Source organism: Natator depressus, chromosome 11 (genome assembly GCF_965152275.1).
Source record: "Natator depressus isolate rNatDep1 chromosome 11, rNatDep2.hap1, whole genome shotgun sequence".
NCBI lineage: Eukaryota > Metazoa > Chordata > Testudines > Cheloniidae > Natator > Natator depressus.
This window is the reverse complement of record NC_134244.1, coordinates 40,421,702-40,441,091: the sequence shown is the minus strand read 5'-3', so window position 1 is coordinate 40,441,091 and position 19,390 is coordinate 40,421,702. Positions and strand designations below refer to the sequence as shown.

Here is a 19,390-nt window from a genome sequence, read left to right as displayed (position 1 = left end):
TGAAGAAAATACTCTCTGTGCTCCTGCAGAAGAGACTACTGTTATCAAAAGCTGGTTTAGCACTTCAGCAAACTCTGGTTCCAGGTACTTAGCCAGTGACTTCTATCAGTTTCGTGGTTTGACTTTCATTAACATTTGGCAGCAAATATGTGCTACTTAATACTATTTTTGTATTTAATTTAAATTATTTTAATAGATTATCAATTTCAAATTTTATTTTTAGAAAGTAAATCTTTATTTAATTTTTTAAAAATCAATTTTTTTAATTATTGATGACTTTTTATCCTAATACAAAAGCAATAGTACCTTAAATTCAGGCAATGTTCACCCAACAAAATACACATCTCCTTGCCATTAGTTCACCAGTGACATTGAATCATATTAATGCTTTCACTAGCATGCTCACTTTCAATTAAAATATTTTCCAAACAGCTTTATTATACTATTTGCTGCTTTTAATACCTAGTACAGCTTATTTTCTGTGTGTGTATTATCTTAGGCGTGTGACAGATAATGTGAATTGGGAGCTTATATTTTGGGAGGAGGAGAAGCCATTTTCTCTTTGTACCCCCTTTAAAGTAAGACTTAAGCTCAGTCATCTTAAATTTGTTTTGCTCATCATTTGGAGGAGCTAAAATATGCTACTTACCCAAAACAATGTTACTGACAAATGGCAGAATAGCAGAACCAGAATGAAAGGAAAACAGAAGGAATATCTCTTGTTGGTATATCTGTATGCTAATTCCGTAAAATTAGGATGTAAATATCTCCTTCCTTTATGGCTAACCCAGAGGGTTAATATTTACCCACCAATTTGGGTGCTTACAGACTTCTGTAGTTTTGATAATCATAAAGACCTGATTGAAAATATCTAAGGAAAGGACACAGATGAATATAGCTTGAGAAAATGGAATACAGACTGAAGGAATAGTGAGGCAATCTTAATTTTGGATTTTCCTGGATTCTGTGGGTATAAAACTTAAGCTTCCATTAACAATTTTTTGATAGAATACATTACAAAATGTAATTTTTTAAGACATACTTATATCTAAACAAGTTGGCAGAAATTTAAGGATTTTACATCAAGTAAAATTATAGTATAAGATGAAATTGCATTTCTTTAAAAATGGGAAGTTGAAAGATCTATCCCCTTCATGCAGTTAACACTAGTTTTTCACTCCTGTAGATGTACAGTGGATGTGAATTAATTACTGTGAACTTACGCTTTGAGTTTCTTTTTAAATTTTTGTTGTGGTTGGGAAGGCCATGCATCTTAACAAATACGCTCAAAGCTTACATTACAGAATATTTATTTTTTCTTTTTTCACATAGATGACAAGAGAAATGAAGACAAGACAGCAGAAACAAATGATGGTACGTCATCAGGAAAGGCCAAAAGGAGATTTCCAGATTTTGGGTAAGAGATTTATGAGTTGGTAGAGGAATAAGTGGCTTTAAATGTTACTTATGCTAAGTTACCGTATTCTCTAAATAGAAAATATTGTGAAACATACTTTTCCTGTGCATTTGTGATACTTTCTCCCATTCCTCCCCTGCCCCCAAGGTCCCATCTCCAAATTCCTAAATTCCTTTAGCTAGCAGTCTACTATTAATACCCACTTGGTCCTTGTCCACTTTCACTCTCATGCTTGGCATGGTAGAATTACCAAAACAAAATGTGTAAACACATATAAAGAGTTTGTGGGACAGTGTACTTATAATATAATTGTGTTGTGTATTATGGAGGTGCAAGCTGCAGCTCCATAATACATACACACACAAGTATATGTTTTGCACTTAAAACAGGGACTTATCCTCTTTGTTATGTAATAAAAATAATATAATATTCCCTCCCCAAAATTACAGCATTTACTCTGAGTAAAGAATTAATTTTTCTGAGAATTTACAGTAAATCCATTAACTTCAGTTAAATTCACTTTTTAAAATGTCAGTTAAGAAAATTAACGCCTTAATGTGGATACTTTTTCTGCTGAATGATCTTAATATCTGAATAATGCATCTTCTTCAAATGTTTGAAATATTTTTTAGGATTAGTGATCACTTTTTGCCACTAATCTTCGTAAATTAAAGTTTCTCCTTTAAGCAGAGGCTGGAGAGTGGTTTGTCAGAGAATTCCACAAAGAATTGCCTTCTTTCAAAACAGCCGCCATCTTATTGTTTGCAGTGGTGTTGTAACAGTATAACTGAAGAAGAGCTTGAAAGCTTGTCTCTTTCACCAACAGAAGTTGGTCCATTAAAAGATATTACCTCACTCACCTTGTCTGTCTAATTTTATTATGATTATTATTAATGGAACTGAAGCCACAGACTGCCCTTCGCAAATATGGCCACTGCCTCCATTTACTTTATTACCCCCATGATGTGAGGTTAGCAAATGTTTTTTAAAAAATTAATCTAAAATGAGACTAAGCACTAAAATGCCTTAACCATAAGATTATTGCATTGCAACACTGCAGGGCAGAGTTATGCTTGCTTGGGTGCTTTAATTGTTTATTTTCGTATCTTACCACGTTCAGAATGTAACCTTTTTGCTGGAGCCTGGAGCTCAATATTTTCTGTTTCTCTGCTTGGTTCTACCTGTTTTGCAGATGCCTATTTTGCCCTTCCCTTCCTCACATGGATGGGATTAGATTAAAATGTATGCTCACTACTCTGTTCCATGGAAGCAGGCAGCGTATCAGGGAGTCGGATCTGCAGTCCAGTTTAAGGCTGGGAAGAGAGGGTGGGGGGAGAATCAAAAGTATAGATTAAGGTGTTGGCTTGCTGGGAGGATGGTGCAGCAGCTGAGATTTGGGGAGCTGGGGAGAATAGCTGACAAAGCCAGCTATAAGCTTCCCCTTTTTCCTGGTACTTTGGAGGGCAATGCAGCCAAGCCACCTATCCAGCATAGCAGGAACCTGAGGATGGAGTCAGACTGACTAGAGAGCATAGCAAAAGAAAAACCAACCCCCTCCCCCCCATCCCCGCCTCCTATCCTTGAAAGTAATCAACAAATTTCACATCAAGTGGCATTTTAAAGTTTGGGTCATTATATATATGGAAATAGAGTAAATGTTGCTGGGGAATGAGGGGTTGCTCACATAGAATTTGGTGCCATTGTGAAATGGAGTACACAGGCCCTGAGTCCAACCTTTTTTCCCCTTTAACTGGTTTTCTCTCTAACTGGTTTTCTCCCCCAGTGGTAAACGTATCAGTACTGCTTGGGGCTGGGACCTTGTATCTCTTTCTTTAGAATATACATTCCTGTAGGTGATTCATTCAGTCTTTTTCTTCGTTCTTGCGTGTCTTCGCATGTACGTAGGAATGCACCTTAAATCTCATGAAAGATATTCTGCAGAATTGGGCTCCACTGTATATAGTATTTTAAATGACTTTTATGAATGTGTTATGACACAAATTTGTATTAATGCATAACAAATATTTAACTCCTTTTGATATATAGCATTAAATTGCAGTAATTGTATTTAAAAAAAAAGGTTTCAGAGTAGCAACTGTGTTAGTGTGTATGGTAACACCCATTGTTTCATGTTCTCTATGTATATAAATCCCCCCACTGTATTTTCCACTGAATGCATCCGATGAAGTGAGCTGTAGCTCACGAAAGCTTATGCTCAAATAGATTTGTTAGTCTCTAAGGTGCCACAAGTACTCCTTTTCTTTTTATTTAAAAAAAAGCAGCTCTTTTTTCTTTTTTCTTTTTTTTTACTTCAGAGGTTTACGGAAATCTGGTGGTAAAGGCAAGAAACAAGAGAAGGAAAATCCGAGGAGCTCTCTGGATAGCCGGTATTTCTAATAAATATATATTGCATTCTTAAAAATAATTAACTACCGTTACTGTGTATTCTTATTCAGTATAAGAGCAATTAAATATTGCATAAATCAGTACATTAATGGGAAGATGGGCTTCTATGCTTATGAAATAAGGAAAATAGTGTTACATGTTAGTTATTCATATTATGAAACAAATTCTATTCTGCTTGTAGGCAAAAATCATAATGTAGCAAGAAAAGCCACTTCAGGAGTAATTCTCAGTAGTCCCAAGATACAGGTTTGAAAGTGTTAAGCCATCTTCAGTGTTTTTAAAGCTGTTAAATAACTCAGCAATTATTTTTATATTAACGTTCTAAGATACATACATTTTGATTAATACAGTAACTTCTCACTTAACGTTGTAGTTATGTTCCTGAAAAATGCGACTTTATGTGAAACAGTGCTAAGCGAATCCAATTTCCCCGTAAGAATGAATGTAAATGGGGGGGTTAGGTTCCAGGGAAATTTTTTTTTTGCCACACAGTACAGTACAATACAGTACTATAGTTGGGAGGGGCCCCCGCCTCACGCCACACGGACACAGCCCACTGACACTGGAGACAGTGAGGCAGGCAAGGAGGCTGAAGGTGCTGAAGGCTAGGAGAAGCACATTGCGCAGCAGCAGCTTCCCCTATTCTGCAAGCACCAGGGGTGGGGGGGGGGTCAACACTCGGCCCGCCCACTCCACCCTTTCCCCCAACCCCCGCCCTTAACCCGTCTCTTCTTCTTCTCCCCCCACCTTTAATCCACATGCCACGTACTTGCTCCTCCCCTGCCTCCTGCCTGCAGCAATTAGCTGGCTTGCATCGTTCGGAAGGGAGGGGGGAGGAACGAGGACACAGCGCTCAGAGTCCCCCTCCTTCCTCTGCTTCCTGAACACCGCAAGCCAGCTGATTGTCGCTGGCAGGGGGGAGGCGTGCCATGTCCTCGCTCCTCCCTCCTGCCTGCGGCAATCAGCTGGCTTGTGACGTTCAGGGGGCAGGAGGAAAGGGGGGAGGAGTGAGGATGCAGCGCGCCTCCCTGCTCCCTCCTGCCCGCGACAATCAGCTGGTTTGCAGAGTTCAAGAGGCAGGGGAGGGAAGGGGAGCCTGCACACTGAGTCCTCTCTCCTCCCTCCTGAATGCCGCAAGCCAGCTGATTGCCACGGGCAGGAGGCGGTGGGGAGGAGGGGGAAGGCGCTGATCCGCAGGGTCTGCCGGCTGGCGGGAGGCACTGTCGGATGGGGGGGTGTAGGGGAGCTGATATGGGGGCTGCCACCTGTGGACAAAGCAGGCAGCCAAACGACTTATAGCAAAACAGTGCACAACTTAAAATGGAGCATGTTCTGTAATTGAGCAGGGATGTAAGATCGAAACAACGTTAAGCGAGAGGAGGTTAAGTGGGGGGTTACTGTATGCCATTTAGACAATTATTAAAGACATACAGCGGGTTATTGCTAGACCATTATCATTCCATTTATTTATTTCAGAGGCTCCCGAGAGTTATTAGAAGACTCTGGCAACAATCAATCTGCATCAGATTCAGACTCTCCTGTTCCTACTTGCATACCTTTCTCTTGGTTTGGGGACAGTCACAAAGAGCCTCAGGTTTCCGGTAGCAGCCTAACCTTTTCTCAGAGTGGACAGGCCACTGTATTCGAACAGGGTCAAGAGAAAAACAGAACCAAGGTAAACGTACACAAATAAGCTATATTTTGAACATTTGGGTTTGATATGGTTTTACTCATTCAGGGTCCAAGTTCTAAGTATTTAGGATCTTGAAAACTAATTGTTTTCAGGTAGTAAGAGAAATGATTACAAGATTCTGTAAGTAATTGAGAGCCAACATTTGAGTTTGTATAAAATAAGAATGTGGTGAGAATTATCCTCCAAATTCTAAACATCTTACTTTATATTTTGCCAAGGAATTAAATAGGTCCTGCTCAGAAACAGTGTATTTTGTTTTGTGTTCCTTCAGCTGCTTGTGCACAAGTTAACAGTTCCTTAAACTGTGCATATTTTTGATGGCCACCTAATTTTATGCAGAAGAAAAGGAAGGAAAATAAAATGGTGCCTGTTGACTTCAGCATTCGTAAAGGGCTGGGGTAGCAGAGCTGAGGAAACAATATATGCCAGAAGGAAAAATAAAATAATTTTTACTTAAACTTTCAAGTACAGAAAGTAAAACTTGAAAATGGGTGAACTTTTTAAAAGTGTTTCTTTTGAAAATGGGAGCTAAGATTCTAAGTCACTTAGGTGCTTTTGAAAAATTCACCCAATGTTTTTTAAATACCTTAAACTGGGGTTCTCAATTTGGGGTCGCAAACAGATGTAGGGAATTGTGACCACCCAGCCCTTCCCACATTGCTAACTTGGAGAGGGGAGAAGGGAAATGCTGTCTTACATCATTGCCAGTGCTATTTTGAAGGTTATTACTGAGTAATTCTACTAATGATTTAGTAACTTTAAAAAGAAGCTTTTCGTACATCCTGTAAAAAGTGACACTACATAATTCAGTTTACTACTATCAAGTTTCTGTCTTGACAGTCTGAACTATTTGGGTAAGGGTACTGTTAGGCTTAGGGGAGAAGCGGAGGTGCTGGGAAGAGGTAACTGAAATTTACTAGAAATTCTGATGGTGTCCCATTAAGTAATTTTTATTTAGCTATATTTAAAGTCTAAAGTGAATGTAATTTCCATAAAACACTGGTTGTTGTCTAAACACATTTAAAAACAGATACACAAATAATACTAATCACTAAATTCCATTCTTAATTTACCTGTTTATCTGTTATCTTTATTCCTGTGTTCCCTTTGGATTTTTTCTTGTCTGAGACTATAAACTACTAACATATTAAACTTTCACAAAATTCAGTTTTAATTCTTACAATTGATTTTTTTGTCTTCAGTCCTCTACAGTGGGCTTTCACAGTCTCCTTTTTACCACTTAATCTAGGGCCATATGGAACATACAGAACAGAGGTTTTCTATACTATAGTTTAGGGAAGCCACTGATAAATGTGTGGAGTTTGCTGATAACATAGTGCTGGCTTTCCTTGTCTAGTTGCTAATTACATGAAAATATAGTTAAAATATGTTAAAAACTGTTCTCGTGTTTTTCATGTAAGGAATTGCAGTAGTTGTCACGACTCTGTTAAGGGGTCTGCATACTTATAAGTGGGAGGGGAAGTGGTCTGTGAGTTTGTAAGTAGGATGGAAAGTGTTTTATTGTAAGATATCTCTGTGTCTTTCTCTCTCTCGAGTAAACATCTGGTCCTTACCATGAGAAGTTTGAGAATCCCTAAAGTGGAATATGTTGGCCTTTTAGTTTAAAGAATTTTGTGCAGTATTTTTTTTTTGGTTTTGTTTGTGGAACTTGTGTATCTATTTGTTCTTCTCCAACCATCTATTATATCTGTGTAGTGGGAACCATAGCATCTCCCTTCCTCCCCACCCCCAGGGATGCATCTCCAAATAAGCCAGGGCTTTGGGGTCACCAGGCCCTCTGTTAGAGTGAGTTTGCATATCCTAGTGAATATTAGGTTATTTTTAATGTATAGCTTATAAGGGATTTACAATTGATATCTATTTATGATATTGCAAAACACTTTCTAAACAAGAAATGATAAAATGTGCCTAAAGTGTTTGGGTACCAGTACTGCACAGCAGTTCAGCATTTCATGAACCATTTGAGGCGTGATAAACCCTGCGGTTCTCTCTATGTAACCCTTTCCCCTGGAGTAATAGTTTTATTGATGGGTGGCAGAAGGCCCAGTGCTGTGATGTGCCAGCACATGCCCCACTTAAAGCATACTTGGGTAGCAGATGCTGAGCCTGTTCTCACCTGTATTGACAGCCTTCACTTTCTGTGCCTCTGGGGATCTCTTCCCCTCCAGACCCCCAACTGATTCTCCTCCACCCCATAACTCTTCATCCCGTTCATTATCACTTTCAACTTTCCAGTAGATTGTGTCCCACTGCCAACTGGTTCCACTTCCCATTCCCTTCTCTCATACCTCAGTCTTGATGGTTGCTCTTGGCTTTTTTCTTGGCCTGTGAGGCAGTTTTTTCTGCCTGGAGGGCACAGCAGTCTTTAGCTAGTCACCGCCTACTCTGTAGAGGCCCCTAGTGGTGGAAGTTGACACGCATTCTTTAACCATTACCTGTGTACTGACTGGCCTTAAATCCACACTCAGTGGGATACCAAATATTGTAACAGTCCCACCAAGATCAGCTTTGTGGTCTCCTTTTCTGGCTTAGTGGAAACACAGCAACTACTGACTCAGGCAGTTAGTAATCAAATTGTATTAACTGAATGACAAATAGTAAGGTTTTGGACAAATAATTTTATTTTCTTCTAAAATTAGGTTTAAGATAGAGATGTAGCTGAGTTGAGTACCCTGTAATGCACATTGTCATTTAAGAAACACAAAAAAATGGACAAATTTCCCATTACACCTTTTCCAGGGGAATAATATTGTTGAGTTTGGTTGTGTAATATTTATTACTTGTTGGTAATAATTTTACAGCCATTGTGGAGAAGTCATGAAAATACATTGTTTAAAATACACCTCTACCCCGATATAATGCGGTCCTCAGGAGCCAAAAAATCTTACTGCGTTATAGGTGAAACCGCGTTATATCAAACTTGCTTTGGCCTCGAGCATTTCCATTATTAATAGTCAATTCCTGCCCCCGACTGACCCCTCAGAATCCCCGACCCATCCACCCCCCCACTCCTTGTCCCCTGACTACCCACTCCAGAGACACCCCCCCGCCCCAACCACCCCCTATCTAAGCCCCCCCTGCTCCTTGTCCCTTGACCAGGGACATCCAGAGACACCCCCCCCTTCCCTAATCACCCCCAGGACCCCTATCCGCACCCCCGACAGTCTCTCTGGGACTCCCACGCCTTATCCAACGCCCCTGACCGCCCCGCCCTCAGAACCGCCGAACCATCCAACCCTGTCCCCTGACCACTCCCCCACGTACCCTCCCTCCCCCCGAGACGTCTGCCCTTTATCCAACCCCTTGGCCCAGGCCTGGCACCCTTAACACGCCGCTCAGAGCAGCATGTCGGAGCCAGACATGCTGACCCGCTGATCCACCAGAGCGCGCAGCCCCGTCCCCCAGAGCCCTGCTTTACCGCATTATATCCAAATTCGTGGATCGGGTCACGTTCTATGGGGGTAGAGGTGTAGTGGAAAGTAGGAACTCTGAAAGAATGGTAAGAACTATTTCTGATTATTCTCTTGTGTGAGAATCTGTAAATGTAGTATTTAATCTTTTGATAATGATTAAATGTATATAACTACTCTAGTATTAGGATTTTATTTCACTAATGTACAGAATTACAATTTACCAGTTAAGAGCATTTTTTCTAAATTGAAGAGAGGTTAATATTTGTGAAAGGTGACCTCTTTGGAGACTTAAGTATTGTATTCTCAGGCGTAGCAACAGCATCAGTAGTACAAACTTTCCTACACTGTCCTGCCAGCATGCTTCAACTGTCTGTTCGGTAGTTTGCCCTTTGACATTGACAAGTTACTCAGTGTTGTTGTTCCTAATACTACTTTACTTACAGTCCTTTCCTGTGGTAGAGCCCACAGTGTGTATATACCATTCACATAGGTAATTTTTTAGATAATTAACTTATATAGTGTTTGCTGTAACTTTTAGATATTTTTGCACTGCTTCCTAAGCTTCTAGCCAGGCACACAAATATTCCACACATTACCAAACAATACTTTATTGCTATGAAAAACATTGTAGTGTCATATATTTATATATTATCATCTTACTAAATTCCTTAATTTTTATGGAACAAATGTGAAATGAGATCATTTACACCACTCCAGAGTTCTTGCAGAATTTTTTTTTCCTGAGAATTTATGCAGGAAGGATAGTTTTCCTAATGAGGTATAAACTTTTAGTGAAATTTATTGTTTACTTAGAATTTTCCTCCTTTTTCCTGTGAACATATTAATATTCACGTAAAGCATTTGCAGGTAATCAAGTATTAAAATATACGGAGTCAAGTGTTTATACAGAACCCAGCACAAAGGAACCTTGATCTGATTAGAGCCATGGATGCAGCTATGAGACAATTAATTGGGGCTGTCAAATGATTTTTAAAAATCACAATTAATCACAAGATTAAAAAAGTCATGATTAATCGCAGTTTTATTTGCACTGTTAAACTATAATAGAATAACAATTTAAATTTATTATACATATTTTAGATGTTTTCTACATTTTCAAATATATTGATGTAAGTTACAACACAGAATACAAGTGTACAGTGCTCACTTTATATTATAATTTGTATTACAAATGTTTGCACTGTAAAAAATTCTTTTTCAGTTGCTTATACAAGTACTGTAGTGCAATCACATTATCATGAAAGTGCAACTTACAAAGGTAGATTTTTATTTTTTTTACATAACTGCACTTAAAAAATGTAAAACTTTAGAACCTACAAGCGAAAGCATGAAAGGGGATATGCATGTTTAGCTTATCTGGCACGTAAATACCTTGCAACACCCTCTACAACACTGCCATTTAGATCCCTATGCTCACTTTCAGGCAACATTATAAATAAGACACAGGCAGCATTATCTCACATAAAAGTAAACTAACTTGTTTGTTTTAGTGATTGGCTGAACAAGAAGTAGGACTGAGTGGACCTGTATGAGGTGAATTGAAAAATACTATTTCTTTTGTTCATCTTTTTTCAGTGCAAATATTTGTAATAAAAATAATATTAAATGAGCACTGTACACTTTATATTCTGTGTTGTAACGGATATCAACATATTTGAAAATGTAGAAAAACATCCAAAAATATTTATAATTTAAATTGGCATTCTATTATTGTTTAACAGTTCAATTAAAACTGCAATTAATCTCAGCTATTTTTAATCTAATTTGTTTTGCATTAATCGCATGCATTAACTACAATGAATTGACAGCCCTACAAAAAATAATGTATTAATTAACTACTATACACTGTTCAGAGTAGCAGCCGTGTTAGTCTGTATTCACAAACAGAAGAGGAGTACTAGTGGCACCTTAGGATATGTCTACACTACGAAATTAGGTCGAATTTATAGAAGTCGTTTTTTTAGACATCGGTTTTATATATTCGAGTGTGTGTCCCCACAGAAAATGCTCTAAGTGCATTAAGTGCATTAACTCGGTGGAGTGCTTCCACAGTACCGAGGCTAGAGTCGACTTCCGGAGTGTTGCACTGTGGGTAGCTATCCCACAGTTCCCGCAGTCTCCGCTGCCCATTGGAATTCTGGGTTGAGATCCCAATGCCTGATGGGGCTAAAACATTGTCGCGGATGGTTGTGGGTACATATCGTCAGGCCCCCGTTCCCTCCCTCCTTCCGTGAAAGCAAGGGCAGACAATCGTTTTGTGCCTTTTTTCCTGAGTTACCTGTGCAGACGCCATACCACGGCAAGCATGGAGCCCGCTCAGGTAACCGTCACCATATGTCTCCTGGGTGCTGGCAGACGTGGTACTGCATTGCTACACAGCAGCATCAACCCATTGCCTTGTGGCAGCAGACGGTACAGTATGACTGGTAGCCGTCATCGTCATGTCCGAGGTGTTCCTGGCCACGTCGGCCAGGAGCGCCTGGGCAGACATGGGCGCAGGGACTAAATTTGGAGTGACTTGACCAGGTCATTCTCTTTAGTCCTGCAGTCAGTCCTATTGAACCATCTTATGGTGAGCAGGCAGGCGATACGGATTGCTAGCAGTCCTACTGTACCATCTTCTGCCAGGCAGGCAAGAGATGAGGATGGCTAGCAGTCCTACTGCACCGTCTTCTGCCGAGCAGCCATGAGATGTGGATGGCTTGCAGTCCTTCTGCACTGTCTGCTACCAGCCAAAGATGTAAAAGATAGATGGAGTGGATCAAAACAAGAAATAGACCAGATTTGTTTTGTACTCATTTGCTTTCCCCTCCTCCCCCGTCTAGGGGACTCATTCCTCTAGGTCACACTGCAGTCACTCACAGAGAAGGTGCAGCGAGGTAAATCTAGCCATGTATCAATCAGAGGCCAGACCAACCTGCTTGTTCCAATAAGAACAATTACTTAGGTGCACCATTTCTTATGGGAACCCTCCGTGAAGTCCTGCCTGAAATACTCATTGATGTAAAGCCACCCCCTTTGTTGATTTTAATTCCCTGTAAGCCAACCCTGTAAGCCATGTCGTCAGTCGCCCCTCCCTCCGTCAGAGTAACGGCAGACAATCATTCCGCGCCTTTTTTCTGTGCGGACGCTATACCAAGACAAGCATGGAGGCCTCTCAGCTCGCTTTGGCAATTAGGAGCACATTAAACTCCACGCGCATTATCCAGCAGTATATGCAGCACCAGAACCTGGCAGAGCGATACCGGGCGAGGAGGCGACGTCAGGGGGGTCATGTGAGTGATCAGGACATGGACACAGATTTTTCTGAAAGCATGGGCCCTGCCAATGCATGCATCATGGTGCTAATGGGGCAGGTTCATGCTGTGGAACGCCGATTCTGGGCTCGGGAAACAAGCACAGACTGGTGGAACCGCATAGTGTTGCAGGTCTGGGACGATTCCCAGTGGCTGCGAAACTTTCGCATGCGTAAGGGCACTTTCATGGAACTTTGTGACTTGCTTTCCCCTGCCCTGAAGCGCATGAATACCAAGATGAGAGCAGCCCTCACAGTTGAGAAGCGAGTAGCGATAGCCCTGTGGAAGCTTGCAACGCCAGACAGCTACCGGTCAGTTGGGAATCAATTTGGAGTGGGCAAATCTACTGTGGGGGCTGCTGTGATGCAAGTAGCCCAAGCAATCAAAGATCTGCTGATATCAAGGGTAGTGACCCTGGGAAATGTGCAGGTCATAGTGGATGGCTTTGCTGCAATGGGATTCCCTAACTGTGGTGGGGCCATAGACGGAACCCATATCCCTATCTTGGCACCGGAGCACCAAGCCGCCGAGTACATAAACCGCAAGGGGTACTTTTCAATAGTGCTGCAAGCACTGGTGGATCACAAGGGACGTTTCGCCAACATCAACGTGGGATGGCTGGGAAAGGTACATGACGCTCGCATCTTCAGGAACTCTGGTCTGTTTCAGAAGCTGCAGGAAGGGACTTTATTCCCAGACCAGAAAATAACTGTTGGGGATGTTGAAATGCCTACAGTTATCCTTGGGGACCCAGCCTACCCCTTAATGCCATGGCTCATGAAGCCGTACACAGGCAGCCTGGACAGTAGTCAGGAGCTGTTCAACTACAGGCTGAGCAAGTGCAGAATGGTGGTAGAATGTGCATTTGGATGTTTAAAAGCGTGCTGGTGCAGTTTACTGACTCGCTTAGACCTCAGCGAAACCAATAATCCCACTGTTATTACTGCTTACTGTGCGCTCCACAATATCTGTGAGAGTAAGGGGGAGACGTTTATGGTGGGGTGGGAGGTTGAGGCAAATCGCCTGGCTGCTGGTTACGGGCAGCCAGACACCAGGGCGGTTAGAAGAGCACAGGAGGGCGCGGTACGCATCAGAGAAGCTTTGAAAACCAGTTTCATGACTGCCAGGCTACGGTGTGAAAGTTCTGTTTGTTTCTCCTTGATGAAACCCCCCGCCCCTTGGTTCACTCTACTTCTCTGTAAGCTAACCACCCTCCCCTCCTCCCTTCGATCACCGCTTGCAGAGGCAATAAAGTCATTGTTGCTTCACATTCATGCATTCTTTATTCATTCATCACACAAATAGGGGGATGACTACCAAGGTAGCCCAGGAGGGGTGGTGGAGGAGGGAAGGAAAATGCCACACAGCACTTTAAAAGTTTACAACTTTAAAATTTATTGAATGCCAGCCTTCTGTTTTTTGGGCAATCCTCTGTGGTGGAGTGGTTGGTTGGCCGGAGGCCCCCCCACCGCGTTCTTGGGCGTCTGGGTGTGGAGGCTATGGAACTTGGGGAGGAGGGCGGTTGGTTACACAGGGGCTGTAGTGGCAGTCTGTGCTCCAGCTGCCTTTGCTGCAGCTCAACCATACACTGGAGCATACTGGTTTGATCCTCCAGCAGCCTCAGCATTGAATCCTGCCTCCTCTCATCATGCTGCTGCCACATTTGAGCTTCAGCCCTGTCTTCAGCCCGGCACCTCTCCTCCCGGTCATTTTGTGCTTTCCTGCACTCTGACATTATTTGCCTCCACGCATTCGTCTGTGCTATGTCAGTGTGGGAGGACAGCATGAGCTCAGAGAACATTTCATCACGAGTGTGTTTTTTTTTCTTTCTAATCTTCACTAGCCTCTGGGAAGGAGAAGATCCTGTGATCATTGAAACACATGCAGCTGGTGGAGAAAAAAAAAGGGACAGCGGTCTTTAAAAAGACACATTTTATAAAACAGTGGCTACACTCTCTTTCAGGGTAAACCTTGCTGTTAACATTACATACATAGCACATGTGCTTTCGTTACAAGGTCGCATTTTGCCTTCCCCCACCGCGTGGCTACCCCCTCAACCCTCCCCGTGGCTAACAGCGGGGAACATTTCTGTTCAGCCACAGGCAAGCAGCCCAGCAGGAACGGGCACCTCTGAGTGTTCCCTTAAGAAAAGCACCCTATTTCAACCAGGTGACCATGAATGATATCTCACTCTCCTGAGGATAACACAGAGAGATAAAGAACGGATGTTGTTTGAACGCCAGCAAACATACACTGCAATGCTTTGTTGTACAATGATTCCCGAGTACGTGTTACTGGCCTGGAGTGGTAAAGTGTCCTATCATGGTGGACGCAATAAGGCTGCCCTCCCCAGAAACCTTTTGCAAAGGCTTTGGGAGTACATCCAGGAGAGCCGCGAATGCCAGGGCAAATTAATCCTTTCACATGCTTGCTTTTAAACCATGTATAGTATTTTAAAAGGTATACTCACCGGAGGTCCCTTCTCCGCCTGCTGGGTCCAGGAGGCAGCCTTGGGTGGGTTCGGGGGGTACTGGCTCCAGGTCCAGGGTGAGAAACAGTTCCTGGGTGTTGGGAAAACCAGTTTCTCCGCTTGCTTGCTGTGAGCTATCTACAACCTCCTCATCATCATCATCTTCTTCGTCCCCAAAACCTGCTTTCGTGTTGCCTCCATCTCCATTGAAGGAGTCAAACAACACGGCTGGGGTAGTGGTGGCTGAACCCCCTAAAATGGCATGCAGCTAATCATAGAAGCGGCATGTTTGGGGCTCTGACCCGGAGCGGCCGTTCGCCTCTCTGGTTTTCTGGTAGGCTTGCCTCAGCTCCTTAAGTTTCATGTGGCACTGCTTCAGGTCCCTGTTATGGCCTCTGTCCTTCATGCCCTGGGAGATTTTGACAAATGTTTTGGCATTTCGAAAACTGGAACGGAGTTCTGATAGCACGGATTCCTCTCCCCATACAGCGATCAGATCCCGTACCTCCCGTTCAGTCCATGCTGGAGCTCTTTTGCGATTCTCTGCTGATGAGCTCTGCATGGTCACCTGCAGCTTGCCACGCTGGCCAAACAGGAAATGAGATTCAAAAGTTCGCGGTTCTTTTCCTGTCTACCTGGCCAGTGCATCTGAGTTGAGAGTGCTGTCCAGAGCGGTCACAATGGAGTACTCTGGGGTAGCTCCCGGAGGCCAATACCGTCGAATTGTGTCCACAGTACCCCAAATTCGACCCGGCAAGGCCGATTTTAAGTGCTAATCCACTTGTCAGGGGTGGAGTAAGGAAATGGATTGTAAGAGCCCTTTAAGTTGAAATAAAGGGCTTCATCGTGTGGACGGGTGCAGGTTTACATCGATTTAACGCTGCTAAATTCGACCTAAAGTCCTAGTGTAGACCAGGGCCTAGACTAACCAATTTATTTGAGCATAAGCTTTCGTGAGCTACAGCTCACTTCATCGGATGCATAAAGTGGAAAATACAGTGAGTAGATTTATATATACACAGACCATGCAAGAATGGATGTTTACCATACACATTGTAAGGAGAGTGATCACTTAAGATGAGCTATTACCAGCAGGAGAGTGGGGTGGGGGGAGAGAGAACCTTTTGAAGTGATAATCAAGGTGGGCCATTTCCAGCACATTTCCAGGAGTTAACAAGAACGTCTGAGGAACAGTGGGGGCGGGGGGGAATAGGGGGTAGGAATAAACAAGGGGAAATCGTTTTACTTTGTATAATGACTCAACTACTCCCAGTCTCTATTCAAGCCTAAGTTAATTGTATCCAATTTGCAAATTAATTCCAATTCAGCAGTCTCTCATTGGAGTCTGTTTTCAAAGTTTTTTTGTTGAAGAATAGTCACTTTTAGATCAGAAATCGAGTGACCAGAGAGATTGAAGTGTTCTCCGACTGGTTTATGAATGTTATAATTCTTGACATCTGATTTGTGTTCATTTATTCTTTTACCTAGAGACTGTCCAGTTTGACCAATGTACATGGCAGAGGGGCATTGCTGGCACATGATGGCATATATCACATTGGTGGATGTGCAGGTGAACGAGCCTCTGATAGTGTGGCTGATGTGATTAGGCCCTATGATGGTGTCCCCTGAATAGATATGTGGGCACAGCTGGCAACAAGCTTTGTTGCAAGGATAGGTTCCTGGGTTAGTGGTTCTGTTGTGTGGTTGCTGGTGAGTATTTGCTTCAGGTTGGGGAGCTGTTAATAGCTCATCTTAAGTGATCACTCTCCTTACAATGTGTATTTTTTCATGGTCTGTGTGTGTATAAATCTCCTCACTGTATTTTCCACTTTATGCATCTGATGAAGTGAGCTGTAGCTCACGAAAGCTTATGCTCAAATAAATTGGTTAGTCTCTAAGGTGCCACTAGTACTCCTTTTCTTTTTGTGAATACAGACTAACATGGCTGAAAGTTGCACTACAGAGACTCTTCCGTCAATGCTGTGCACCACTGTACTAATTCTTAATTGATGATACTATGGATAGCATTCTGCACCCTCACTTATAAATCCTGAACAGGAAGTTGCCTATAAATTAAGTGACAAGAAGCAGCTACAACTAGTAGAGAGGGAAACCTTATTGGATCTGTTTTCTTTCTGATATTCTGCTGTCACTCCTATCTCTCCCCCTATTAATAGTTTGTCTAAAATGTGGCCCTTCCTTAGGTCTCTATTTAATCTTACTAGGAAGGTAAGGAAGATGCTACTGGGGATGATGTTGCTGTCTTGGAGAGAGAGGGAGAGAGACTCCCAAATAGTCTGGTTGGAATTGCTTTGTGACTTGGTAAAAGGAGTAATCAGATTGTAGAATTACAGATAACATTTTATGTATTTGGAAGGCTACAACAGACCCTAAAATCTAAAGTAACTAGTAAAACCAGAGATCTGGGCTGATACTAAGAGCAAACCCTATTAAGAGGCATGTACAGATTTAAAATACATCCCATCCTCCTCTGCACCCCCCCAAAAGAAAGAAAATGGTAGGAGAATCCCAGTGAGAGAGAGAGAGAGAGAGAACTATGTTAATTAAGGTTAGAGTACATATCAGTAATATCAGATAAAATACAACACAAGGATGAAGTAATTATTCCCAAAATAGGCATTATAAACTCTGGATATTCAGAGTTAAAGTTAAACTTAAAAAATCCATTAAGTCAAGTGTGGAAATATATATGTAAAGGACCCAAACAACCTTAACTTAGTCCAATGACACCATAAAGAAAAGAAATTAAGAAAAATGTCTTTACAAATCAGTTTAGTTTAGTCTGTGGCATAAGACATTAATTATAAGTGTATGGTTATTGCATGACAGCCCTACCAATTAGAATTGACTGAGGAGAGGCTTTGAAAACAAAGGAGTCTTAATTTGATAACACAAAGAAGGACCTGTGGTGAGATTTAAAAAAAAAAAAAAAAAAAAAGTGTCTTGGTCAAAGCAAGTATCAGACCTGTGTTCTTGACAAAAGCATTTTGCACTGACCAAAGTGGTGGAGGTTGCAGTAATCAGAGTAGAAGAGATGCTGTTAAATATATACAGTAATATACTATGGAGATCATTGCTGCCCTCCACAAGCGCACACATCTCCAGTGGACTAGCAGGTATGTATTTGGGAGCAAAATTTAGTCCTGCATGTGCAGCTCTTACTTTGCTTTTGTAATTAAAAGCACTTTTAAAGTGTAAGACTAACTTCATTTGATCACATGCCTCAGTGAATTCTATTTCAGCAAGATAAACATAAAAGATTGTAATTAGGGGCTTAATTACAGATCCTAAAAACCTGTTCTTTTAGGATCTTCTTTGTTCAGAATGAGTTTATCCTGTGGCTTATTCTGAAAAGTTTGTCAGTGACAATATCTGTTTTTTGTGAGGCCTTTCGTTTTATCTTAACTTTACAGCTAAGGTGACTGAGTCAAAAGAAGAGGTCAGGTGACTTGTCCAAGGTGTCGGTTAGTGGCTGCAGCTAAATTTGAACCCAGAACGCTCTAATTCTCAGCTCCTTGCCAAGACCTATAAATGAAAATGCTTTCCTGACTAAGCACATACTAAATGTAGTAACTGATTTAAGTAGGTTAAAAGTTTAACAGAATGAAGATTAAACATTTGCTAAATATAAAAATGTATGTTGTTTTAAACCTGAAATTTACTTGAGTAACAATGTATAGTCAGAAATATTGAATAATAGTATAGTAGGTGTAGTCACTTATGGCAAGTACTTAAAAATATGTTCACCACAATTTACTATTTGGGAGATAATTAGAAGAATGTATTAACTTATCTGTAGATTATCCAGTGGAGTGGCTACTGTAAATGTTACCACATTAAGACAGACAAAGCATTTGTTGTGAAGATGCCTGAAAAATTATTTAACTTGCATTCTAAAATGTAGTGTTCAGTTCAGCTCAGTACAAAAATAGGGCTCCTACTATGTATAGCCATCTTGGCTAAAACTGGTTTATAAATAGAAGACTTGACGCATCTTGTCTTAATGGAGTTAATTTCTTAAAAAATACCAGAACAGTGCAGCTATATCTCCTCTTAAGTTCCTCCTGCTGATATTATACAATTATGTAGTACTTTGCAGTCCAATGTACTTTACAGACCTAACTATGCATTGATCACTTTATCCACTGTGGAAATGCAGCCACTTCCAGGATGAAATGAGGATACTGTTTAAGTATGTAGCATTACCACACAACAGTTAAAGACAAGATTATTAAAACTTCAGGCGGAATTTAAATATAATTACAAGAGTAGATATTTCCCCAAGGCCAAGGGGTTACTGTTGTGGTTGGGATTTTAGCATTGTGTCATTCAAAAGACAGTATATTCAGTGTCCAATAATACCATGCTGTGTCTTTAGTTCCATACAAATTCCACCAGCTGAATTTCTAACCACTTACTGCATGACCTGGATGTGCCTTTGAAATATCCTTTCCAAGTACTGACCTGGCTCAACTCTATTTAACTTTAACATGACTGACTTGCTGCATAAAGTGGCAGTACTTCCAAAATGGCTTCAATGCTGCTATAATATTTGTTAATTTGGGAGTTCAGCAAAAACAAGTCAAGACTCCTGATGAAGTGAACATATTTCATACATGGTAGATCTAAAAT

General features: G+C 41.5%; 1 protein-coding gene and 1 pseudogene across 2 annotated transcripts in view; one reads left to right on the top strand and one right to left on the bottom strand.

Moving 5' to 3' along the window:
• LOC141995979 (neurabin-1-like) overlaps positions 1–19,390 on the top strand; it is a 78,114-nt gene that overhangs the window by 41,385 nt on the left and 17,339 nt on the right. For both annotated transcript variants that reach the window (XM_074967589.1, XM_074967590.1), the window contains exons 13-15: positions 1,333–1,417; positions 3,733–3,804; positions 5,300–5,498. In XM_074967589.1, coding sequence (XP_074823690.1) covers positions 1,333–1,417; positions 3,733–3,804; positions 5,300–5,498 — 356 coding nt within the window. The remainder of the gene's footprint in view (positions 1–1,332; positions 1,418–3,732; positions 3,805–5,299; positions 5,499–19,390) is intronic.
• LOC141995768 (zinc finger and SCAN domain-containing protein 32-like) lies at positions 14,721–15,515 on the bottom strand (annotated as a pseudogene).